The following is a 22782-nucleotide window of genomic DNA, read 5'->3' on the forward strand; positions in this document are numbered from 1 at the left end:
TTTTAGATATTTTAAATTTTAATAATTTAAAATTATTTAAGTCTTCCGGCTTTATAAGTTGGTTTCAGTAAGTTACATATTTGTGAAGCCTTGCCGTGCATTTCCATAAGCTAATACCTCCAAGTTTGCAAATGTCTTGCTGCAAAGTTGTTTTAACTGTCCCCTCTCTAAAGTATGCTGTAACCACAGTTATGGTTTTTAATTCCTTATATTTATTTGAGCTTTATATGTTTTATTTATTAGTCTTGTCAAAGTTGTATCCACTTCTTTAGTCTTTGAAAACACATGAATATTTGTATTCGTCGCTACTCTAACACAGTTACCTTCTATTTCCTTTATCAGTGCTTACGGTCATTTCTTTCCTTATTCCTCCTTTCTGAATGTTCTCAGCTCATCATTTTTTTAGATGCTGAGTGAAGTAATTTTAGGGCTTTCTTACTCTAATACAAGCATTAAAAAAAGGAATATTCTTACCGATTGTTTTAGCCACTCCCACTGGATACTCTGTATTTTCCATTTCATTCATTTCGACATTATTTCTTATTTGTCTGATCTTATTCTATGGCCCATGAATTCTTTGTACTACACACACACACACACACACACACACACACACACACAGGTCCCTTTGGGTTTTTGTTGCGTTGTTGTTATCATTTCTTTCATTATTGCCCTAAGGCAGAATACCAGGGCCAACATAATGGTTACACTTCTGAAAGGCTATTTAACAACCAGCATCATTAACATTCATGATGTTTCTAAAGTGCAAGTCTAATTGTCACATTTGTTTTATTCCCTTTACTGTTCTCTCAGACTTCGCAGGCATAGCTTTTTCTTCTGGCATGCACATAGCTCACCAACCAAAGAGCCTCCTTTTCTATCCCGGACCCCAGCTGCACTCAGCCACCTTCTGTCCCAGACTGTTCCACTTCCCAGTCATCTGCCCCTCCAAGGCTTGGTTCTACCACAGAGGCCTACGCCATTCCCACTGGAATCAATGACAGCTGTATATCTGCCACTGGTTCTCTGAACGTTCATGTCAGGGGATCCAGTACACCAATGACCAATTTGCCTGAAGCCAGTTTGACAACGAACATATTTGCTGATCAAACATTTTGGTGAATTTATTGAATTTCACTGTGTATCAAAAATTTTAACGCAGTCATTGTCACCCTACAGTGTTCCATCACAGTCAACATTAACCTAGCTGGCAAGAATCAGTATGACCATAGGCATGTTTAATGAGGCGCTTCATTCAGTCTCCTGTACCTCAAATTCTGTAGTCACTGTTCTTTCTCATTTCTGCTGTCTTTCTCTGTCTTTGTTCCAGACACTATCGGGGTCTCCTCTGTGTTTCCTGCTCTTTCTGTCCCCTGCTCTGCTCCCAGGGCCCAACTTTCTAGATCAGCTGGCTAGGCTGCACATTTTGTCAATTTCTCCTCCTCAGCAAATGGCTCCCCTACAGAGGGTCCTGCTGTTCTCACATAGAGCCTTCCTGTTGCAGAAACAGGACCAGAACAGAGTCAAGCTAAGCACTTATTTAATGATTCCATGGGGAAAAAAGAAAACCCATCTAAATAAATTGTTGAATCTTCAAAGACCCATTAAACACCCCCCCTCCAGGACTGCAGCGATTGCTCAGTGGGAGCACTTGCTGTTCCTGCAGAGGGGCCAAGTTCAGTTCCCAGCATCCAGGTCAGGTGGCTCACAGCTGCACACAACTCAAGTTCCCAGAGAGTCCTCTGCCTTTGGCCTCCTCTGACACCTGTACTCGTGTACACACATGCACACACACACCAAGTCAATTACTCCAGGCTCTTTGAATACAGAAAAGAAGCAAACTTTGGTTAACTGATAAGGTTAACTAATCTTTGGTGGTGATAATGGTTGTGATGTGAAACTGGGAAGAAAACTCCAGCAGAGCCAAGACATCAGGAAAACAGCAATGTTCCTGGCTAGCTGGCCTTATGTAAACTTGACACAGCTTGCGTTGTCTGACAGAAGGGAGCCTCATTTGAAAAAAAAAAAAAAAAAAGTCTTCATAAGATCCAGCTGAGGGGCATTTTCTTAATTAGTGAATTAGTGATTGATGAGGGAGGGCCCAGCCCTTTGTGGGTGGTGCCATTCCTGGGCAGGTGGTCCTGGGTTCTATAAGAAAGCAGGATGAGCAAGCCATGAGGAACAAGCCAGTACGAAGCACCTTTCCATGGCCTCTATAACCCAGCCCTGCTTGAGTTCCTGTCCTGACTTTTTTCAGGGATGGACTCTGATGTGGAAATGTAAGACACCCCCCCAAACAAAACAAAACAAAAAAAGAAACACTTTTTTCCCCAATTTGCTTTTGCTCATAGTGTTTTAGCAACCTAAACAATAGTAACACTAACTAAAACAGCTCCTCAGAAAGGATTTAAAAATAAATCAGTAAAAACTAAATGAGCTCCCATAGGAATGTGAAATTGTTATTACGTCTCTTAGAACAACATATTTATATACATACACATGAGTATGTTTATGAGAATATATTTATAAAAGGACTCAGAAGCTCAGCCCTTTATTAAAAATCAAACCAGTCTTAACATACTGCTGAGAAGGACATCTTCATTACAACATACCTCACGATGAAACATATCAAAATGTGCCATTAACACATAGGGGAGAAAATATGTTCATATCCACTTACTATGTTTAAAATAATTCTGCTTAAAGCAACTCTTTGTGAAAGCCTGTAAGTTGGTAAAGTGGGTAGATTCTGTTCACAGAACCCTCTGGGGGCCCCCAGAGACTGGCTTGCTTCCCTTCTGGACTGTGCAGTCAGCATAATTACCAGGTGTGATCACTGCTGCCCAGGAAGGCCATAGTGCCACCTCCAGAATTAGCACGTGGTGATTCATCTTATGAAAACTTAGAAATGTCAACAAATCAGACCTGGAGACCAAGCCCCATTGCTAAACCACCCAATAATCAAATGGGGATCACTGACTGGCTAACCTAATCTACTTATTAAATTCCAGGCCAGGAAAGACCTTGTGTCAAACAACAGGGCAGATTGCACCTGAGCAACAGCGGCCAAGGTTGACCTCTGGCCTTCGAATGCATGCGCACATGTGTATATACACACACAAAGAATTAGCAGACTCAAAAACAAAATACGAACAAATAACAAACAAATCCATAGATGGCTTCTGCCATGCCTGCTCCTGAATACTTTTCTCCCCATAGGACAAATACCAAAGGAATCTGAAGTTAAATCAGCAAAGGCCAAGAGCATCTTTCGTTAAGTTTTTTCACTGTGTAACCACTCATACAACTGCATATTTCATAGCTAATTGCTTGTGAATTTTAAGCTAAGTCTAGACATGAAATTTCTAGACATTGAGCTTGAAACTATTGTTTGGGGTAAAACAAAGGTTTCCTGGAAAACAGAAAATCTTCTGCTTACAAGGCCTCATATTTAGATTAGGTTATTTTTTTCCTTTACACGTGTGGGTATTTTGACCACATGTGAAGCTGCACATGATGTGCGTGCCTGTTGTCTGTCAGGGCATCAGATTCTCTGGAACTGAAGTTGTGAGCTGTCATGTGAGTATTGGGAACTGGACCAGCGTCCTTTGGAAGAGCAGCTTTCAGCCTCTGAGCCACCTCTTCAGCCCTCCAGAGACTTTTTAAATAAATATATATATGTATGTATGTATATAGTTTGTTTGTATTTTGTTTGTTTATTGCACACATGCACTCAGCATAAAGGTCATAGGATAACTTTCTGTAGTCACTTCTCTCCTACCATGAGGGGCCCCAGGGAAAAACTCAGGTTATCAGGCTTAGGTGCCAACACACTCAGCTCCTGAGCCATCTTGCCCACCCCCTGTGAAGGCTTCTGCTGTCCTGTGTATTCAGTAACTTCCAGAAGACAGGTGGGTCTTCCCACTCTTCCCACTTCCCCACCACACACAGCAATACTACAGCACAGAGCTCAGCTGCCTGCTTCCCTCACTGCCTCCTCGTCCTCTACATTTTATCAGTCACTGCATCCTGAGGCTTCATCTCCTGCACACTTCTCCATATGTCACCTCTTCTCTCCAGCCTATCTTCAGCCAAGATGCGATGCGGCCCTCATCATCCTTTGCCAACATTACCGGACCCATCTTCCAATTTCCTCCTCCTCCTTTCTTTCTCTCCCTTCCTTCTCCCTCCCTCTCTGATTTAAGACTGTTCCTGTTTCTAATCTCCACACTGCAGGCACAGCGATCACTTCAAAACCCAATTCTGGTCACATCACTGCTGACAGCTCCCCTTTAATTACAGGAGGAAGGCTACTCTCTAGGATGACTTTCAAAGCCTTCCTGACTCCACATTTCTCATCTGGCTGCCCCGCTTCCATGGTGTATGCACTCCCACGACCACTAGCATAGTCTTTCCTGGTACTCACTGTGTGACACCCCACCCCTTTGCATTTGTGATCCCTCCAGCCGAACATCACTAATTCTGTGTCCCATTAGCTTAACTCCAATCAACCTTGAAGGCTCCGCTCAAGACATTACGCTTCCAGAAAGCCTTTCCTAACTTAAACTGACTCTCTGTCCTGGTCCCTCAAGCTGTGGAAATTGCCAACACACTATGAGTTGATCCACCAGGGAACTCACCACCCTCAGTTGACACTAAATTTCCTATCCTTCTTCTTATTTAACAGGGACCATGTCCCCAATACATGAGGTCACAGCACTCACAATCATGTGTGGACCCAACCTCCTTATCAGGATCTCATTCCTCCAAGTCCTATTAACACTCCTCATTTATCCATGAATTCAACAGCCATTTTTTGGTGGCTTTCATAGCTGTGTCCCTCCCACTTAAGACTTTCACTTTACCATGTAACATCCTGATTTCCTAGATACCTACGAGCTATGTGGAAACCAAATCCTCTTCTTACCCATTCCAGAGTGTACAAAGAACATCCATTTTTCAAATATGTTTGAGATGACTCAGTTGAATCCATTTATGTGTTTCTCGTTCTGGTGGCAACTGATAACACCCAGTCTATTTTATGGCAGGCTGGCATAGTCGACGCTGTATGGCAACCTAATAGCCTAGAACGGCATGCATCATCCTGGCTGGCTTCCATCTGCAGAACGCAGAACTCAGTGTCAGCCATCAGAGTTAAACACGTGTTGATAAATGAGATTAGCCAAGTAACATCAGGTTATTATTTTCCAGTGGGCTTTTGAAGCTGCTCAGCCTTCACCCATTTTCCCTGCTTCAAAAGTCTGCCCGTCCACTGCCTTTCCCTGCTAATGGGCACCGGTTTGTTCTTCAAGTTCACACAGGGTCAACTTTAAAGAGCTTTGATGTAAATTCCTACAATTTTGAAAGAAATCTCAAAAATGAATCATGAAACAGAGAGGACAAGTGACTGCTGGTCTGTGGAAGGCAAAAGCAGGATGGCCATCTAGTCCAAAGGCCCAGGGCATGAACTAGAAAATAATAAGACACGGTGTCATTCCAGGCCTCTGGCAGTGAAAATAAACAGAATGAGGTGATTTGTAAACACACACACACACAGAGAAGCACAGACGTGAGTAGGTTCAGAAAGTTTACAGCAATGATGATCAACTTCATTAATGTAAAGCCAAAAACCCATAGCCTTTGGGGGTTGAGGAAATTGCTGTCTTTCTTAGAACTGTACAGAGGAAAATCACTTTACAGTTAGAGATGAATCCCCAAAACAGGGATCGTTTATGCCCAGGGATGATGCCCATGTGTACGTCTGTGTTCTCTTTTTCTGTGCTATAATGTGTGTGTGCATGTATGTGCATGTGCTTGTGCGTGTGTGTGTGTGTGTGTGTGTGTGTGTGTAAAATGTATTGGGAGACAGGGATTGTTCCCAGACTCGGGTGTGTTTGGAGCAACCCTATTGGTCCTTCACCCCAGGATGATAGGGACAGGAATGTAACCATCCCCAAAGGACGGGCAGGATCACTGCAAGTCTCATGTAAGATTGTGTTATTCTCAACCTCAGAAATATCTACCAGAAAATCAGGGACCATGACCTCCTGGACAAGAGGAAAACTGTGACAGCACTGAAGGCCGGAGAGGACCGGGCCATCTTGCTGGGACTGGCCATGATGGTGTGCTCTATCATGATGTACTTCCTGCTGGGAATTACACTGCTGCGCTCCTACATGCAGAGGTAATGCCACGGGCACCAAGGAGTCCACTGCCACCTCCTTCTCTGCTCCCCCATTGCTCACTCAACCCAAAAGTCATCTTTCTCACCTCTCCTCAGAAGTGGCAGAGGCACCTGGTACACAGTGCCAGGTTATTATTGTTATTATCTGACAATAATAACAACAAGCCCAGACTATGTGTAAACTGTCTACTATGAGCTGGACACCTTTCATAATCTGCTCCTTTCCCTCTCACTACTACTCCATATGGTGAGTAGACATACTCATCCATGTACAAACGCCCAAGCCCAAACGATATGACACAGGTGCTTAGGAGATGGTTCTCCAGAGCAAGCTTGCTGCACAATCAGGAGAACTGAGTTCCAAACCTAGAACCATTAAAAGCCCAGAAGTGGCCAGCACTGGAGACAGTCTCCGGAGCTCACTGGCCAGCAATTCTAGCCTAACTGCTGAGCCGCAGGCCACTGAGAGACCCTGTCTCAAAAAAAGCAATGTAGACAACATCTGAGAAATGACGCCTGAGACCATCCTCTGTCACTAGCAAATATATACGGAAACATACTTACATGACCATGTATACATACCCATACACACGCAGCTGCACACACGTGAACATGTACACATAAAAGTGCACCTGGGCACACGGGCACTTAAACCGAACATGTGTGTGCGTGTGCAAATGCACCTACACACGAGTGCACGCATACACACATGATTCGCTCAGCTCAGTGCGGCAAAGCACTGAGATTTCAAAGCATGGGGCAGTTAAGACTTCAAAGCCACATCCCACGAACCCGAGAGTCCTGATCCTTGCTATTCTTTAAGTCTGTCATTGCCTTTTCACCCGCCCTACATCTCCATCACCCAGCTTCCTTGAAAACTTTCATCTGTTCACGCCAAAGAAGTCAGAATTAATTAGTTTGAAGCCAGACTCAGCTCTCGGTATTCGGAAACTCTCTAAGTGGCTTTAATGTGTTGTGAAGCTTGAGAAAAACTGATGGCAATCTCTTCAAGTAACTGATTCTGAATCCTTTTCTTTCAGTCCTTACCTTGGGTTTTCTGGCTAGGGAGAGAGGCACCAGGTGATGACACTAAAAACAACCTCTGGCGTGAGCTACCTGACAAATCCTGGCAGGGTCCCTCCCTCACTGCCATCCAAACACTAAATCCTGAAGCTTGGTGGGTCTGCCAATTTGGGGGCTTGAAGAAATAAGACCCTTTCATATGAAAGTAGGAGGTTTCAATCCAAGAGAAAAAAAAAATCAAACCATTTTTGTGGTACTTGTTTCTCCAGCTAAATTAATGCTTTCGTTTCAGAAGCGAAGTCGAGCTGAAATGCAGCAATTTGCTAGCTCTTCTTTCACATCCTGGCTGGTCCGCTCTGTCTCTGATGGCCTTTAGCTGTACTCGCTCGCTCCCACAATGAAAGCGCTGGTGCCTCAGGCCCCAAGTGTTTACTAAGTCCAAAGCCTCTTTCAGATTCCCACACCTGCTTAGATCTAAGACAACCACCCACCCAACCCACCCACCTCCCACCACCCACCCCCCGCCTGGTGGTAAAAGCAAATTCTGACCATCCATGTGCCAGAAAACTCAGCTTGCTACCTTGGAGGAGACTGAGTCTGGCAGCCTGCATCTGACACATGCAGAATTACAGCAGCTACCCGCGCATGTCCAGCAGAAGGGCAGGGTTGTTATTCCTGCTGAACACGTGTTTTCCTGCTCACTGCGGTACAGCTTATACCCAGAGGCAAAGCATCGATTGCTAGCGTGTTAGTTCCTAATTGCAAATGCTCAACTTAATCACAAAATGAAAGTTACCGTAAAATAAAATTTGACCAATGGTTAGCTGGAATCTCTCTGGCTGACATGGCCCAGGGTAGTCTGACTGACCTCTTTGTCTGCACAGAAGGGTTTTCCTGGTGTTGACTTCCTAGGGAGGCACAGCATGACAGAGTGAAGCTCAAACTTAGAGAATGAGAGTGACTGGACGAGGCAAAGTCTCAGTTTCCATCACTTGCCAACTGTGTGTTCTTGACTTTGTCACCTGATTTCTGTGACCCTCAAGACACCTTTCAAAGGGATTAATAACCAATGTATAAGGTTGCTGAGAGGATGAAAGGAAATAATTTATGTAAATCGCCAGTTAGGGAGAAAGGATATAATTAGCCGTTGCTCTTGATATCTTCAAAGGGCTGCCTTTATCTCATTTCCGGTGTTAGAATGACCTTATTGCTCTCCCTCTGTCTTGTCAAGTCCAACCCTGAGCTACTCTGCCCTTTTGCTGCCTCTCCCCCACCCCCTCCCTTAATAAAGACTTTCTACCTACAAACTGGCCGAGGTGGAGTTCTGTGTGAAGGGACTGAGGAAGAAGCTGTGCAATGCAGAAATACAGGGAAGATGGAGGCTATGGAGGGCAGGTGATGTGCAGTGGTCATCAGAATTACGACTTTGCTGCTAGCCCAGGCTACAAAGCAAGTCTGAGGCCGTTGTAGCTCGCATGGTGAGACCCTGTCTCAAAAAATGAAAACTAAAACTAGAGCTTGCATTATGCATACCAGTGAATTGAAAAAGGGGAAAAAATGATCTCTTAAAATATTAGTAAATATTCTATATAGTGGATATCACTGAGAAAGTTCACCAAAGTTTGTGCTGTGTCACAGCGTGCCTAAATCTAGTATGTTCAAAGTCATAAACTTTACACAGACCTTTGGATCATAGATTTTGGGGAGACCCCTGCAGTTCAGCCCAGCTCTGTGCTCATTTTTGCCCCTTCTCTGCAGTGTGTGGACAGAAGAAGCCCAGTGCGCCCTGCTGAACGTGTCAATCACAGAAACATTTAACTGTTCCTTCAGCTGTGGGCCCGACTGCTGGAAGCTCTCTCAGTACCCTTGCCTGCAGGTGTACGTGAACCTGACATCTTCGGGGGAGAGGCTCCTCCTCTATCACACGGAAGAGACCATGAAGATCAATCAAAAGGTAGGAGCTCCACTTGCCACTCCTGGGCACCTGCAGAATCCGCCCACCCTCCCTCCACCTCGGACTTCCCCTTTGCCAGTATCTCAAAGAAACACACCAGGAAGTAGGCCCTGCTTGCTCCAATCACAGAACTCACTCTCTCCTGTACAATGGACAAGCCATTCCCTCATTTCATGATACAGATTTAGCTGTGTTTTAAAGAACTTAAGTCTTTCAAAGCAAGTACAGAATTAGTAACAGGTGCGCATGCCCAAATATCTATCATGACTTGGGAGACATGGGGTAAAACTGGACTTCGCTTTTCCACAGTTCTGTGGCCCTGGGCATATAACTTGATCTCCCTGGTTCTACTTTTATCCAAAAGGAAAATAATAACCACTTACAAGGTCATTATTGTAAGTAAGGATTAGAGTAGAGAATGTTGTATTGAGAAACTGAACCTGTGATTAATTGTCTGTGTGTGCATGTTCTTTCTTTATATGTTATACTCATAGAGGCTAATTTATTATTGTCCATAGTAATTGTTCATAGTGCTCACTTTTCTGGTTTTATGACAAAATACTAATGACGAAGGAGACAGGGTTTACTTTGCTTTATGATTCCATCGTGGCAGGGAAGCATGGCAGCAGGAGCTGAGAGATCACATCTTTAACCACAACCTACACAAGAAAGTGAATGGGAAAGGAGAGGAGGCTATAAGCTCTCAAAGCCTGCCCCAAGTAATGTGTTTCCTCCAGCTAGGCTCCACTTCCTCATGGTCTTCCCAAACAGTGTCATCCACTGGGGACCAAGTATGGGGTCTATGGAGGATGTTTCCCATTCAAACTGTCACCCTGCCACGTGGTAGGTGCTTAATAAATGTGTATTATACTGAAGCTGCGCCTAAAGTTTATTTTGATGATGCAAATAGTGGTTTCAAGACTATAGCCCCCACACTCAAGGAGCTAAAGCAGAACTGTCACAAATTAGAGGCCTACCTAAACTACTACGCAAGTGCCAGCCTGAAACAAGCTAACGTCACCCGAGAGGAGAGAGCCTCAATTAATTGACAATGCCTCCAACTGAGACATCAGCTAAGGAGCATGCATGGTCTGTACCTAGGCCCCTGCACACATGTGGCTGCTGGCTGGCATGGACTTCATATGGGGTGCCTGGTGAGTGGAGGGTGGGGGGCTGTTTCTAACAGCCTGCTTTTGGATCACTTCCTCCTGGCAGGGCTACCTTGCATGGCCTCAGGGAATGAAAATATACTCAGTCCTGATGTGACTTGATGTGCTGGGGAGGGTTAATATGGGGGGGCTCCCCTTTTGGGGGGAATGGAAAAGGGAACAGGAAAGGAGGGGAGGGGGATGGGAGGAGACAAAGGAGGGGCATGATTGGGATGTAAAGTAAATAAAATGAAATTAGGAAAGAAAGAAAGGAAGGAAGACAAAGGAAGGAAGGAAGGAAGGAAGGAAGGAAGGAAGGAAGGAAGGAAGGAAGGAAGGAAGGAAGGAAGGAAGGAAGGAAGGAGAAAGAAAATACCTCAATAAGGTCAGGCTGTAGGCAAGCCTATAGGGCATTTTCTTGATTAATGGTTGATGGGGGCAGACCCAGCCCGTTGTGGTTGGTACCCTCCCTGTCTGATGGTCCTGGGCTGATGGTCCAGGCTGAACAAGCCAAGAAGAAGAAGCCAGTAAGCAGAAGCCCCTGCCTTTAGGATCCTGCCCTGTTTAAGTTCCTGTCCAGTCTTCCTTCAACAATGGATTACAATGTGGAATGTAAGCTAAATAAACCCTTTCCTACTCAGCTTGCTTTTGGTCATGGTGTTTCATCGAAGCAAAAGAAACCCTAACTAACCAGGCAAACCAAAACCATATAGAAAGTTCCTATCTCAAAATTATTTACATTTATAGGTATATGAAGAACTGAGATGACCAATAATGTTTAGTTCAACCAATCTGCCATAATCAATTTCAAGATATATGTGTATTGGGTTTGACTTTTACAGCAACAGCTTAGATGTCCATAATATTCTTGAATAAGCCAAGACAAGCTGACTCCAGCCTCCAATAGCCTCATAGGTGCTTATTTCCAGAAAGCAAGCCTCATGAACTCTAACATTTCTTGTAAAATTTTCCATTGCAATGGCCATCTCTTCAATGATGGCTTATAGTGATCAAGGGTTGCTGTAGCCTGGAGGTTCATCCCTGGCCGATGGGCAGCAAAGGGTATTGCCTCAAAGGAAGAAAACCCATCTTGCATTCAGTTACAATAACTTGAAGGAATTCTTGGAAATATCTATGAGGACTCTCCTTAATGAGCATTTCGAAGGATGTTGTTTAAACCCGCTGCTGCTGCTGTTCTCTCCTTTGCAGTAGGCAGAAACAATGGCAGCGCTGACCAACTCTGCAAACCCAGGCAGCTTAGCCCCTTCCCAGCTGTCTGTTTTCCAAGATCTCCCCATAAGTCACATTCTTAAATCAAAGCTGACTTGCTGACTTGTACTGATGGATGCCTATAAAACTCTCAAATCTCCAGGGAACTGGAAAGTCACAAAATTGAAGGGGAATGATGCAGGAAGGACTCTTTGCACTTCTCATCTTGACATCGTATCACTTTGGCTCTTGGCTGCATTATTTAGGTGACAAACAGGGGCTGCAGTTCCCATTATAAATCCCAGGTACATATTTAGGCTCAGAATAGTGTCAGCGCTCGACGTAGTCATGGGCCCCTTTTGGTTTCCTTGGTCCATTACCTTGTTTTTGAGTGTGAATCATGACCCCCATACAGAAACATGTGTGTGCAGTGCAGAAGGTATAGCCCAAGCGTTTATTAACAAGAGCTCCCCATTAACCACCATGAGAATAACAGCCCTCACAGCCCTCCCAAAAACCACAGGCTCTGCTCACTCCTGGATGACCACCACCGTAGCTGGTACTAGAGGCACTGCCTCTGTATTTTCCTTTGTGGTTTTTATCACCTCAGTGTTTGTCACATGTCGGTAAACACTTTTACTTGCTTAGTGTTAAGCCCCTGTACGTACAGAATCGCGCAGAATGTTTTTATCTGTGTCTGACTTCCTTCACAAAGCTCGGTGGTTGGCATCATTCCGCTGTGGTGCAATTCATTCGTTTCCATTTCTTTGCATTTGGAAATGTCAGCTTAGTTTTTCCTCTACTGTTGATGGACATTGAGTTTTCCATAGCTCAGGGCCATCATAAATAGCTCTGCCATAGATGCTCTTTTATATAACTCTCAGTGCCCAAGCCACAAGCCCACATACTTCTGTCAGGTATAAATCTGAAGGCCAACTATCTGGGTCAAAACATAACATATGCGTACCTTAGAGCTTAATAAATAATGGCAAGGCTTCTCGACTGTGGCTGTATCAACAAAGCTCCCCCAGACCTGCTCCAAACGCTCCTGGTGATTTACAGCTGGCATGCGATATCTCCATGCTTGACATGTGATGTCTCCTTCTGGTTCTGATGGCTCCTCAAGCATCTGTCATTTGAATATCTTCTTTCTCTTAAGTCCCTCCCTCCTCTCACTGGGTTGTTTATTTTTCATACCCTTTGTAGGACTTGTTTAAATATACAAACAAGGTGACGTGTGCCTATAGTCCTAGCTACTCCAAAGGCTGAAGTGAAAGGATCATTTGAACCCAGGAGTTCGAGACCAGCCTGGGCATCATAGTGAGAACCTGACCCAAACAGCAAAAGTCATGTGTCCATGCTCTCCCCGCCCTCCCTGCAGTGCATCTCTGCATGGAAGGCATTTCCAGTTCTGCTGTGACCATGCCTTGTCCTTTCCTTTCCTTTCAGTTTAATGCTTTTGTTGTTCTGTCTATTAAGTTTTTAATTTAACCTTGAAGGCCATTAAAGTCATTTTCCTAAGCATTACTCTTTTTTCTTCCCCATACACAATCAGTCTTCCTGAATTTGAGCTTTGTTCAGGGGTCAAGTTATTGACTCTGTTTATCTTTTTGTTTTGTTTTTAGGTGTTTGTTTGTTTGTGTGAGAATAGCAACCAGCTCGGTCTGTTTCGTGAAAGACTGCCTTTGCTCAGTGTTTGGCTTGCAGGATGAACTTCCTGCTCCTGGAAACTAAACTAATCTGCTCCTACAACGTTAATGTCTGGCCCAGAGATTGCTGTGTCCGTTATGAGCCCTCTGTATGTTATTATTGCCATTCTATGTTTACTTAGACTTCGGCACAGAGTGTTATAGTTGTATGCAGTAAATAGTAACTTCCAGGGGCTCACAACTCTGCATTTTCATTGTGTTCGTTCTTTTATTCTCCTCTTCCACCTGAGGCCATTTTCCCACAGCCTGAAAAACAGCCTCTCATTAGAAATTATGCCAGAGCAGCCACTGGTACAGAGAATTTCCCCAGTTTGTGCTTTTCTGAAAGCATTTCTTCAGCTTTCGTTTCTTGAAGGAAGCACACAACTCTAGGTTGGCCTTTCCTTTGTTCCATTGTCTCTCGATGAGCAGCGATCTGTCTGGCACTCAGCCCTCCGTTTCAGGCCTGCATCCATGAGGCAATCTCAGTCGGTTTTAAGAGCATTTCCTTCGATTTTCTACGGTCTATCATGTACCCAAGTGGGAAGTCAAGATTCAGACTTCTAAGCATTCACAAAGTCCTTCCCCTCCCTATAATACTTTCTGTTCTAGAAAGTTCCCAGGCTATCTCATTAAACACAATGTCTTCTCTCCTTCTTCCCCTTCTGGGACTCCAGTTGGTGGGATGTTGGGCTTTCTCATCATACCTGTTTCTCTCTTTTCCTCTCTCTTTTATTTTCTCTCCCCTCACTTCATTCTGGATTTACCCCCTTCAGCAATTTTTTCCTCAGTCCTGAAAAGTTTACTGTCTATCTCATCCACTAAATTCTGAATTTTTCTTACCGTACTTTCATCTTTTTTTTAATTTTGCCATGCAAAAAGCTTTGTTCAGCTTATTTATTAGTATTACCATTATGGTGTGAACTCATTTTCCCACAAATGTGTGAACTTCTGCAAAGCATGCTAACTGTAAGTAGTAACTTGAAAGAATTTTGTCATATAAATTTAGAAGCAGCGATATTGCCCATTTACAATAGATTATTTTTGCACTTATTGGACCTACATGACAAACTTACAGAAAGTCTCTGATGAACTACTGACCGTCAAGTACAAATTATACAAAATCTTCTAAGCGGAGAGACAAGTATCAAGTAAATCATCCCACAAATATAGACAAAATGTAAATAACATTTGATGTTTTGATGTTGCTTGGAAAATACAGGCATTAGCAATAACTGTGGTAGTACTAATAAAACAAGTCAATATTTATCAAATAGCTACTCTAAAACTGGAGTGGTCCTAAGCATCGTACATGGATAATTTCATTTAACTTAACATTTTTGATACTTACTAACACACATAAAAAAACATCTCCAGACAGGTAGAAATGTAACTATTTTCTCAGATACCATAATAAAATCTTAAGGCAACTTTTGTTGTTACTGATGTACCAATTACCACTGAGGGCTTACTATTTTCTGTAAAATACAAGTTTTTTGTATTCATACTAATTTTGTTTTTCAAATTAAATTTGATAAATAAATATAAAAAAAGAAATGAAAAATATTACAATAGAGGTTTTTACATTTTCTTCTTAAAGTTCAGCATACTGTTGTTCAATGTTTTGGGGGTTTTGTTTGTTTGTTTTGTTTTTCTGTATTGGGCTTTTGGCTCGTCTTCCTAGTCTTGGTTTTCTTCCTCTTCTTCCTGCATCTCTTCTTCCTCTTCTTTATTTTTTCTCTCCTTCATCTCCGTTTTTCATCCTCAGTTTTCATTTTCTCCTCTACTGACAATCCTTTACTGTCAAATAGCATCTGTTTTGGTTGTTTTGTTTTGTTTTCCAATAAGACATTTGGAAACCGAGACCGTACTTCCAAAATGGTGATGACACATAGCACGAAGCATGCTATTCTCAGTAAAAATAAAGTAATAAGCACGAAGGATGACACAAGAGTGGGCAGGACACTTCCCAAGATGAATACCCAAATTGGCATTATGTAGCTTGGTCATGATTTGCATTGCACCCATGCTCCCAGTCTGGTAGTGGTGCGAAGACCATGGAAAAGGCAGGCAACAAGAAACCCAAGCCAACACTCTGAGGAGGCAACCGCTTGCTTGGTCTGCGGCTTCAAGAGTCCAGGCCAAACTTCTTTGCTTTCTTCTGCATCGTGTGTGTTTGCTTGCTGCATTGGCTCCTGGTGCATAATTGCATTGGAAAAGTGCTGTGTGTCTAATAGTTCCCATTCTTGAACATGGAATAAGAGAGTAACCAGCTTTGTAGGAATTTCCCAAATAAGAACCGTGGTCATTCCAAGTGTCATTTTGAAATTTTTAATTTTTCCTTTCTTCATACCAGTTTCTGACAACTATAAACTATAAATTCATTTTCAGGACCAACCACATGTTTTCGCCAATACCATTATATAAAGGAAGGGATGGTCATACTTTATTTAAATGAGTATTACGCCAGTGCACACATTTTCCAACATGCTCCACCAGCTTGTGAAAAAGCTACACCCCAAGTTCATTGATAAATCTACTTCTCTTTGTTTGGCAAAGAGTTGGCATTCAAGCCAAAGCCCATCAGAAGCCACAGCCCCACAGCCACAGCTTCAGTCCGCCCCCTAGCGTCAAGGGGTGGGAGTGAGATGACCACACCACAAAGGCAGGTGGCCTTCATGGTCCTCTCACTGTATCTTCAATTCTGGAATACTTAGGTCTTCTTTGATCATTTCTAGTTTCTTCTATTATTCTAATCCTTGTCTTGGAATGCTTATGCAGAAGGTAGTGTGGTTGTTTGAAAGCCAGTTTTGATGACTTTAACACCTGAAGTCCCGTGTTCCTGTTCTACTTCTAGTATTCATGTCTAACCTTATCTGAACAGTTTTGTTGCTTTCCAGAAAACACATTCCTAAAGTTACTTTTAATATGTATTTTAAATTGTGTATATGTACGGGGACAGTGGGGTGTGCACAGGAGGGCACTATCAACAGAAGCCAGGACAGCCAGGATCCCTTGCAGCTTTAGTTATAGGACATTGAGGGCCATCCTGCTTGGGTGTTGGGAACCAAACTCAGGTCTTATGCAAACTGTAGTACATGCACTTAACCACTGAGACATCTCCCCAACCTCTTAAAGTTATTTATAAAAATCCCTTTCCACCTGGGTTGCCGTCATTAGTCCCAGTGTTTCCGTTTGCTTCTGCCAGGCAAACTTTGAACTGTAGTTGGAGCATTGCTCCCAGAAGCATCCAAGCCCACAGAGAAGAGAGGGATTCAATGATAATATTTGGTCACAGTGCTTCTGGGCTCCCAAAAATACCACACAAGCCAGAAGCTCTCAGCTCCCTGTCACGGTTAGGAGATGTTCACAGGACAAAGCATCAAACACCACTGCCGGACTTCCCCAACCCAGCTCTTCCATCCACTTCATGGGTAGCTTCTGTTTTTAGTCAGAAATACAGGTTCTGAGAGGATGGTCCTCTCCACAGTAGAAGACTGCCTGACCAACTCTGTTGAGCATGAGGAGAAAGGATAGGAAAAAATAAGAGTCCCCACAGTGTCAATCTCCCCTTCCTGATACTTCCCCCCAACCTCATAAGAATAATGGGCAACCCCACCCACTCACCCAGCTGCCAAGAAACGGACATGCTTCTATTGAGGTCTAGTTACTACCAAGGGTGTTAGGACTCAGACAACAAGAGGCAAGAGGGAGCAGCTGAGCTGTCTGCCTCTTTGTGGAAACATTCAAGGGATTTTATTTTAAATATTCAGTTTCTCTCTTTTTATATGAGTAGAGTCTTTAAGCCCAGTTGTCAGCCTCTTGACAGTAGTCTAGCTCAAGCTGCTAAAGTGGATAAGTTGGCACACTCTCACGGAGCTCTTAGTTGACTGATGGGCTCTGGGAGCCGTGAGTGGCTTAGGGGACGCTGCCTCCCTCAGCCACTGGCCAGTGGGCTGTCACTAGAATGACAAACAGTGGGTGAGTATTAATTCACCATGGTTTAGGGCCTCCGATTCCCTCAGCCACCGGACTGTCACTAGAGCCATAAACAACAGCTGAATATTAATTCACCGTGGCTGCTGCTTCTCATCTGAGTTCTCATCACCTGTGGGAGTTAAACTTCTTGCTAGATACCAGTGATTCTTAAAGGTGGACTTAAGATAAATTTTGGAGGGAAATAAAAGACATAGTCATTCTGATGGATGTGTGACACCATATGTGTGAAATGTATACATTTATAATTTATAATCGTCATGGGGAAGATGATTGCTTCCAACGAGGCATTCCATTAGCTACCAACTATTCACGACTGCAAATTCAGCATGGCTCCTCGCTCTGTCACCGCTCTGTCACCCATTCAAAGTACTCTGGGTCTCCTAATTTCAGAGACTAACATTTCTAGACCGGAGCTTCTCAACTTGGGTGCTCTTGACATTGTGGTCACGACAGAGACCTGTCCTCTGCTTCCAGATGCTTGGTAGTGTCCCCAGGTTCTTCCCACTAACATCCTCCCCAATCCAACCGTGACAACTAGACATCTCTCCAGACAGTGGCAGGGTGGCTGCTCGGGTTTTCTTTAGCTTCACGTTTGCATGCTGTAGCATCTTGCACGACACTGGCAGGTCACAGAAAACAGACGACAAAGCTGAGGCCCGGAATGGAAAATGGTATTAACTAAGTTCTCACTGTGCAGAAGATGCCCACTACCATACTAAAATGTTGTTTAAAAGTTACCCTGCTTACTCCTGCTCTTAGAACAATAATAGTCAAATTTTATCAAGAGCACACAGTGTGCCAGGAACTGTATACTGTCTACTGATGTTTTACATATACTGGCTCATTTAACTGCAGCGCAATCCCCTGTGTTTGTCGACACATCATGAGTCTTACTTTACAACAGTGAAGCTGAGTTCAAGAAATGAATTTCCCCTACACCATGCATTCAACCAAAAACTAGGACTGAATTGAAATCTAAGACTCTTTACTTGTCTTGCTGTCTCCTGAAGAGAAAGCCTTCAACATAGACTCTTGAGAAAGTACAAATGAAGAGTTCAGAAGACTCGTGGCTCATTTGGTCGAGGGCTCACTGCCCAGGTGTGAGGACCTGACTTTGATCCCCAGAGCTGTGTAAGAAGTAGGACATGGTGCCATGCATCTGTAGTCCCAGCCCTGGGGAGGAAAAGATGGAGTTCCCTGGCCAGACATCCCACTTTGTAAGTTCTAGGCCAGTGAGAGACCATGTCTCAAAAATAAGGTAGAAGGCATCCAAGGAATGATGTCTTGTCTACACACACACACACACACACGTTTGCACACTCACAGTCCTATAAATTGACAACGTTTGGTCAAATTCTGGAACATCTGAGCACTCCTCTGTGTAAGAATCAGAGAAAGACTCTGTCTATGAGAAGATTGCACAAACCTTGATGCCTCTGGGAAGCAAGAAGGAAAGTGGGGAGAAGAAAATTTTTTCTTCCCAAGAAACAGGACAGGGACTAGCATCAGGGTCAGATTACCTGACTCATCTCAGTCAAACCAGCACACTGTGGGGCTCTGAGATGCGGCTCGCTCCTGGTATTAAACAAACCCAGGGCTCTGGATGCCTTCTGTCACGGTACATCTCAAGTGTCTCTCAAGTTTCTTTCAGTGCCAGTGGCCAACAGGATGTAGAGTCACCCTGAAGTCAAGCCCCTGGACATAGCTGCGATGAGTTCTCTAGATTAGGTTAGACTCTGGGTATGTATGTAAGAACGTGTCTAGATTAAGTACACACTGAGATGAGCAGACCTGCCTATCATGAGCTAAAGTCTTAGACTAAATAAAAATGATAAAGCACCACACAAGCATTCATCACCCTCTGCTTCCTGGCTCTGTGTGTAATGTCATCAGCTGCCCCGGCTCCTGCTGCCATTTTCCCTGCCATGACAGACCATGCCCTCAGACTGAGCCACAATAAACCTTTCCTCCCTTGGGATGCTTTTGTTGGGTGCTTTATCACAGCAACAAGAACAGTGTTGAATACACTGCTCCATACCGGGCATAAATGGTTAAATATATATGCTCTATGCAAGAACCTCTCTAGAAAGAACCTTGTGCCAAAATGGAGGAGGTGGTCATATTCAGCAAAGCCTGGGCTGTTCTTGCTTTCCTCTGCTGAACACTTCACATAGTCCTACTTGCCAAATTCAAAGGGTTCTAAAAGCAGACACCAAACACATCTAAACTACAAGTGGGAGGTCCTGCTGCTTTAAAGCTGGTCAGGAGAAGAGCTGCCAAAAGAGAAAAGAAGAGGTCCAAGTTTATACTCTCAACCTGACCCATGTCCCTCACAAATGCATGGAACTCAAAAGTTCCTTACTCCATAACCAAGATCACTTATGTTTTACATGAGTGATTTTGTTTCTTTAACTCAGGACACATGAAATAAGATGCCCTGGTGTCTGATGAGCTTTTAAGAGAAAAACTCTGATGTGCTTCTGTGATGGTATAATCTTTTCAGAAAGGCTTTTAGGCACACTCCTCTCCCATCTCACCAGCCCACCCTGTTTATTCTCTTTCTAAAATCTATCCTACATTGTTCATATTTTTGACACCTGTATCCTGCTACCTGGCATATTGGCACCATATTTATTATCTGGACTCAATAATTATCTGGATTTCCCTAAACACCTAATATCTTCATAAAATACAGTAGCCTCTTTCTTATATAAGAGCAAATAAAACATAAGACTCTTCCTTGAAGTCCCAAAGAACTGATAATGCCTTCCCCATCATTGCAAGAAAACAGAGATTGACAGTGAAGTTACTCGGCCAGATCCTGCGCCTGCTTCTGGCCCCATCTTTCGTCTCTAGGATGACAGCCTGTCACTCTGCTTCACATGTGCCTAGTGAAGTGTGTCTAAAAACCCCAACAGGTAGTTTTTTAGAAAAATAAAAAATAAAAACTCCCTGTCTATCACAAGAATAAAAATAACTTTATTGACATAAAAGATCCTGGAAGTGAGATGAAGGGAAGGTAAAATCAATTGGGTTCCAAAGAATTGGAGAAAAGATGCAATTGCTGGGTCTTCGTTGATCACATAAAAGAAGAAGCAGCCAGGAGATGCTGAGGACGAAGTTTCCATAACTAGGAGGGAAGAGTCATGCCATGGGTGATCTCTGTGGTCTTCATTACTAGTGGGAAGTTTCTGCCCTTCAGGAATCAAAGGAGCTAGGGAGAGAAGTCAGTTTTGTTAACAAAAATCAGCGTTAAAAAGAGACTGTTAAACCAGCTCTTAAGAACTTACCTTTATACTCATAGATCAGCACACCTCTCAAACCTCATCAGTGTTTAGCCCTAAATGAGATAGCATTATTACACTCCAGTCTCCCTAGGCTCATAAATCGTTATGAAAGAGGAAGTGGAATGATTGCAAGAACCGGAGGTGATAGATGATTGCACTCGGGACACTGTGTCCCGAGTACAACAGGACATTTGCACAGATGAGCCAACAGTGTTTGTGACAACATGCATCAGACTTGCTCAAGCTCAAACCACACACAGTATCTGCAGAGGCAGGAGGCAGTCACAAAGTTCCCATCCCCAGCTGAAGAACTATTGGCAATTGGCAGCTGCCCAGAGAGGGAGGGTTGATTTTCCTGAAGGGCATGGCTCTGATAGGTTGACCACCCGAGAGTATATACCCAGCACTAACAGGATTTTTTTTTTTAATGAAGACATTCATAAAGACTCCATTCACTTCAAATGCGGAGGCCCTGAGTTGGAACTCACCTGAAAGCTTCTTCCCTGAGGATTAGCTTCCATGGTATCAGAAAGCACCATGTAAGCTTCCAAAAAAAAAAAAAAAGAATTAATCAACAGTCTTACCTAATTATGAACTACAACAATGACCAGCATGTCATGCCACCCTAGGAGTACTGTAGTGGCACACATACATACGTGATAGCCAAAAGTTCTATGAATGGAAGAAAACCATGCCTGGCACTGGAAACCTAGCCAGCTACCCAGGGCTAGTGAAGTCAGGGATCCTGGAGACTCTATAACCACCACTTTACTAAACCAGCATAATTTATACCTACATTCTAAACATTTGTTCTTGAACCCACAGGTAAGTGTGGTCCTCACCCTTCATCATGGAAACTTCCTTTGGCTACAAATGGAGACCATTACAGAAAGCCACAGCCAATCAAAATGCAGAGTTGTGGACCCAGCCCCAATGGATACACCTGCAAACCTGCCCTAAGTCTCAGGGAACATTGTAGAAGAGGGAGCAGAAAGACTGTAAGAGTCAGAGGATCAGGGAGTTTGCTATAAGATTGTGTATTCTAGGACTATCAAAACTACACCAATAAAGTCTCACCAACACAACTGTCCAAAGATGAGCTGACCAGGGACAACAATAAATGTGATAACATGGATAAGGAAAAACCACAGAGCCTCAACCTTACACAAAGAACTAAGGACAACTAAGGAATGTTGAAAGAAATATTCTTGCCCATGTAAAAGTACACCAATTGGTTATCCAATACCAAATGGATAATGTACATACAAGTAACCTTATACAGACTGAGTAGGTTCTATTTATACATATATATATACATATATATATATATGTACACGTACATACTCATATATAATAATTATTAATGGGGAAAGAAGACATCAACTTAAAAGAAAGCAATATATGGGAGGTCATGGTGGGAAGAAGAGGGTATGCTGTACTTATAAACTCAAAAATTAAGAGAAGTAATTAAAAAGATGAGGATTCAAAGTTAGATGGCTATGGAATAGGGGATAGCTCTTGGAGGAGTTGGGGATAGGAGTCAATATAAAATATAATACATAAAAATCTCAAAAAGTGGTAAATATATTAATAAAGTGAAAAATAGACTAGCAAGGCTGGAGAGACAGCTCAGTCAGAAAGTGCTGGTGATGCAGGCATGCGGACCTGAATTCGGCTTCCCCAAAACCAACCTAAAAGTGGTACATCTGTATTGCCAGGGCTGGAGAGGTGACCGAGACAGGAGAAACCCTGGGACTTGTTAGCCAGCCAATCGAGCCAATCACTGAGTTCCAGGTTCAGTGAAAAAAAAAAAAAAAAAAAAAAAAAAAAAAGTGGAAAATGACTTAGAAAGACATACAGCATCAACTTTTTATTGAACTATGTTCTGTATATTCCAGACCACTCACATAAAACTTCCCCCAACCACGTGGCGACGTCATGTGATAATTAAATCATCACTTCACGTGATGCCCACTTCTGTAGCATACGGCTGGTTATACTACAATAACAAAATCTTCGTTTCAAATCCACACTCACTTCCAGAGAGTACTCATGACCACGGCTGGGGCGACAGAAGCAGATGCCCGGAGCCTAGTGTGGAATTGGTGCAATGCAGGTCTCCAGAGAGCCGTGAGGCAGGCTCGTCCTGTGAGAACTCCGTCCCTGGTTATTCCGCCCTCTTCAGAGCTTCCTCAGCTTTGTGCATGGCACTTGATTCGAGACTTCAGACGAGCATGTGAGAGGATGTGATGTTCCAGCAGGAAAATGTGCTAATAAAAAAATTTATGGA

At 43.4% G+C, this 22782-nt stretch overlaps 1 protein-coding gene across 4 annotated transcripts in view; it reads left to right on the forward strand.

Annotated features, from left to right (window-relative positions):
- The window catches only part of Kcnmb2 (potassium calcium-activated channel subfamily M regulatory beta subunit 2), a 272219-nt gene that overhangs the window by 243707 nt on the left and 5730 nt on the right, over window positions 1-22782 (forward strand). For all 4 annotated transcript variants that reach the window (XM_060378194.1, XM_060378191.1, XM_060378193.1 and 1 more), the window contains exons 3-4: window positions 6014-6184; window positions 8966-9161. In XM_060378194.1, coding sequence (XP_060234177.1) covers window positions 6014-6184; window positions 8966-9161 — 367 coding nt within the window. The remainder of the gene's footprint in view (window positions 1-6013; window positions 6185-8965; window positions 9162-22782) is intronic.

The sequence above is a fragment of the Meriones unguiculatus genome, chromosome 2 (genome assembly GCF_030254825.1).
Source record: "Meriones unguiculatus strain TT.TT164.6M chromosome 2, Bangor_MerUng_6.1, whole genome shotgun sequence".
NCBI lineage: Eukaryota > Metazoa > Chordata > Mammalia > Rodentia > Muridae > Meriones > Meriones unguiculatus.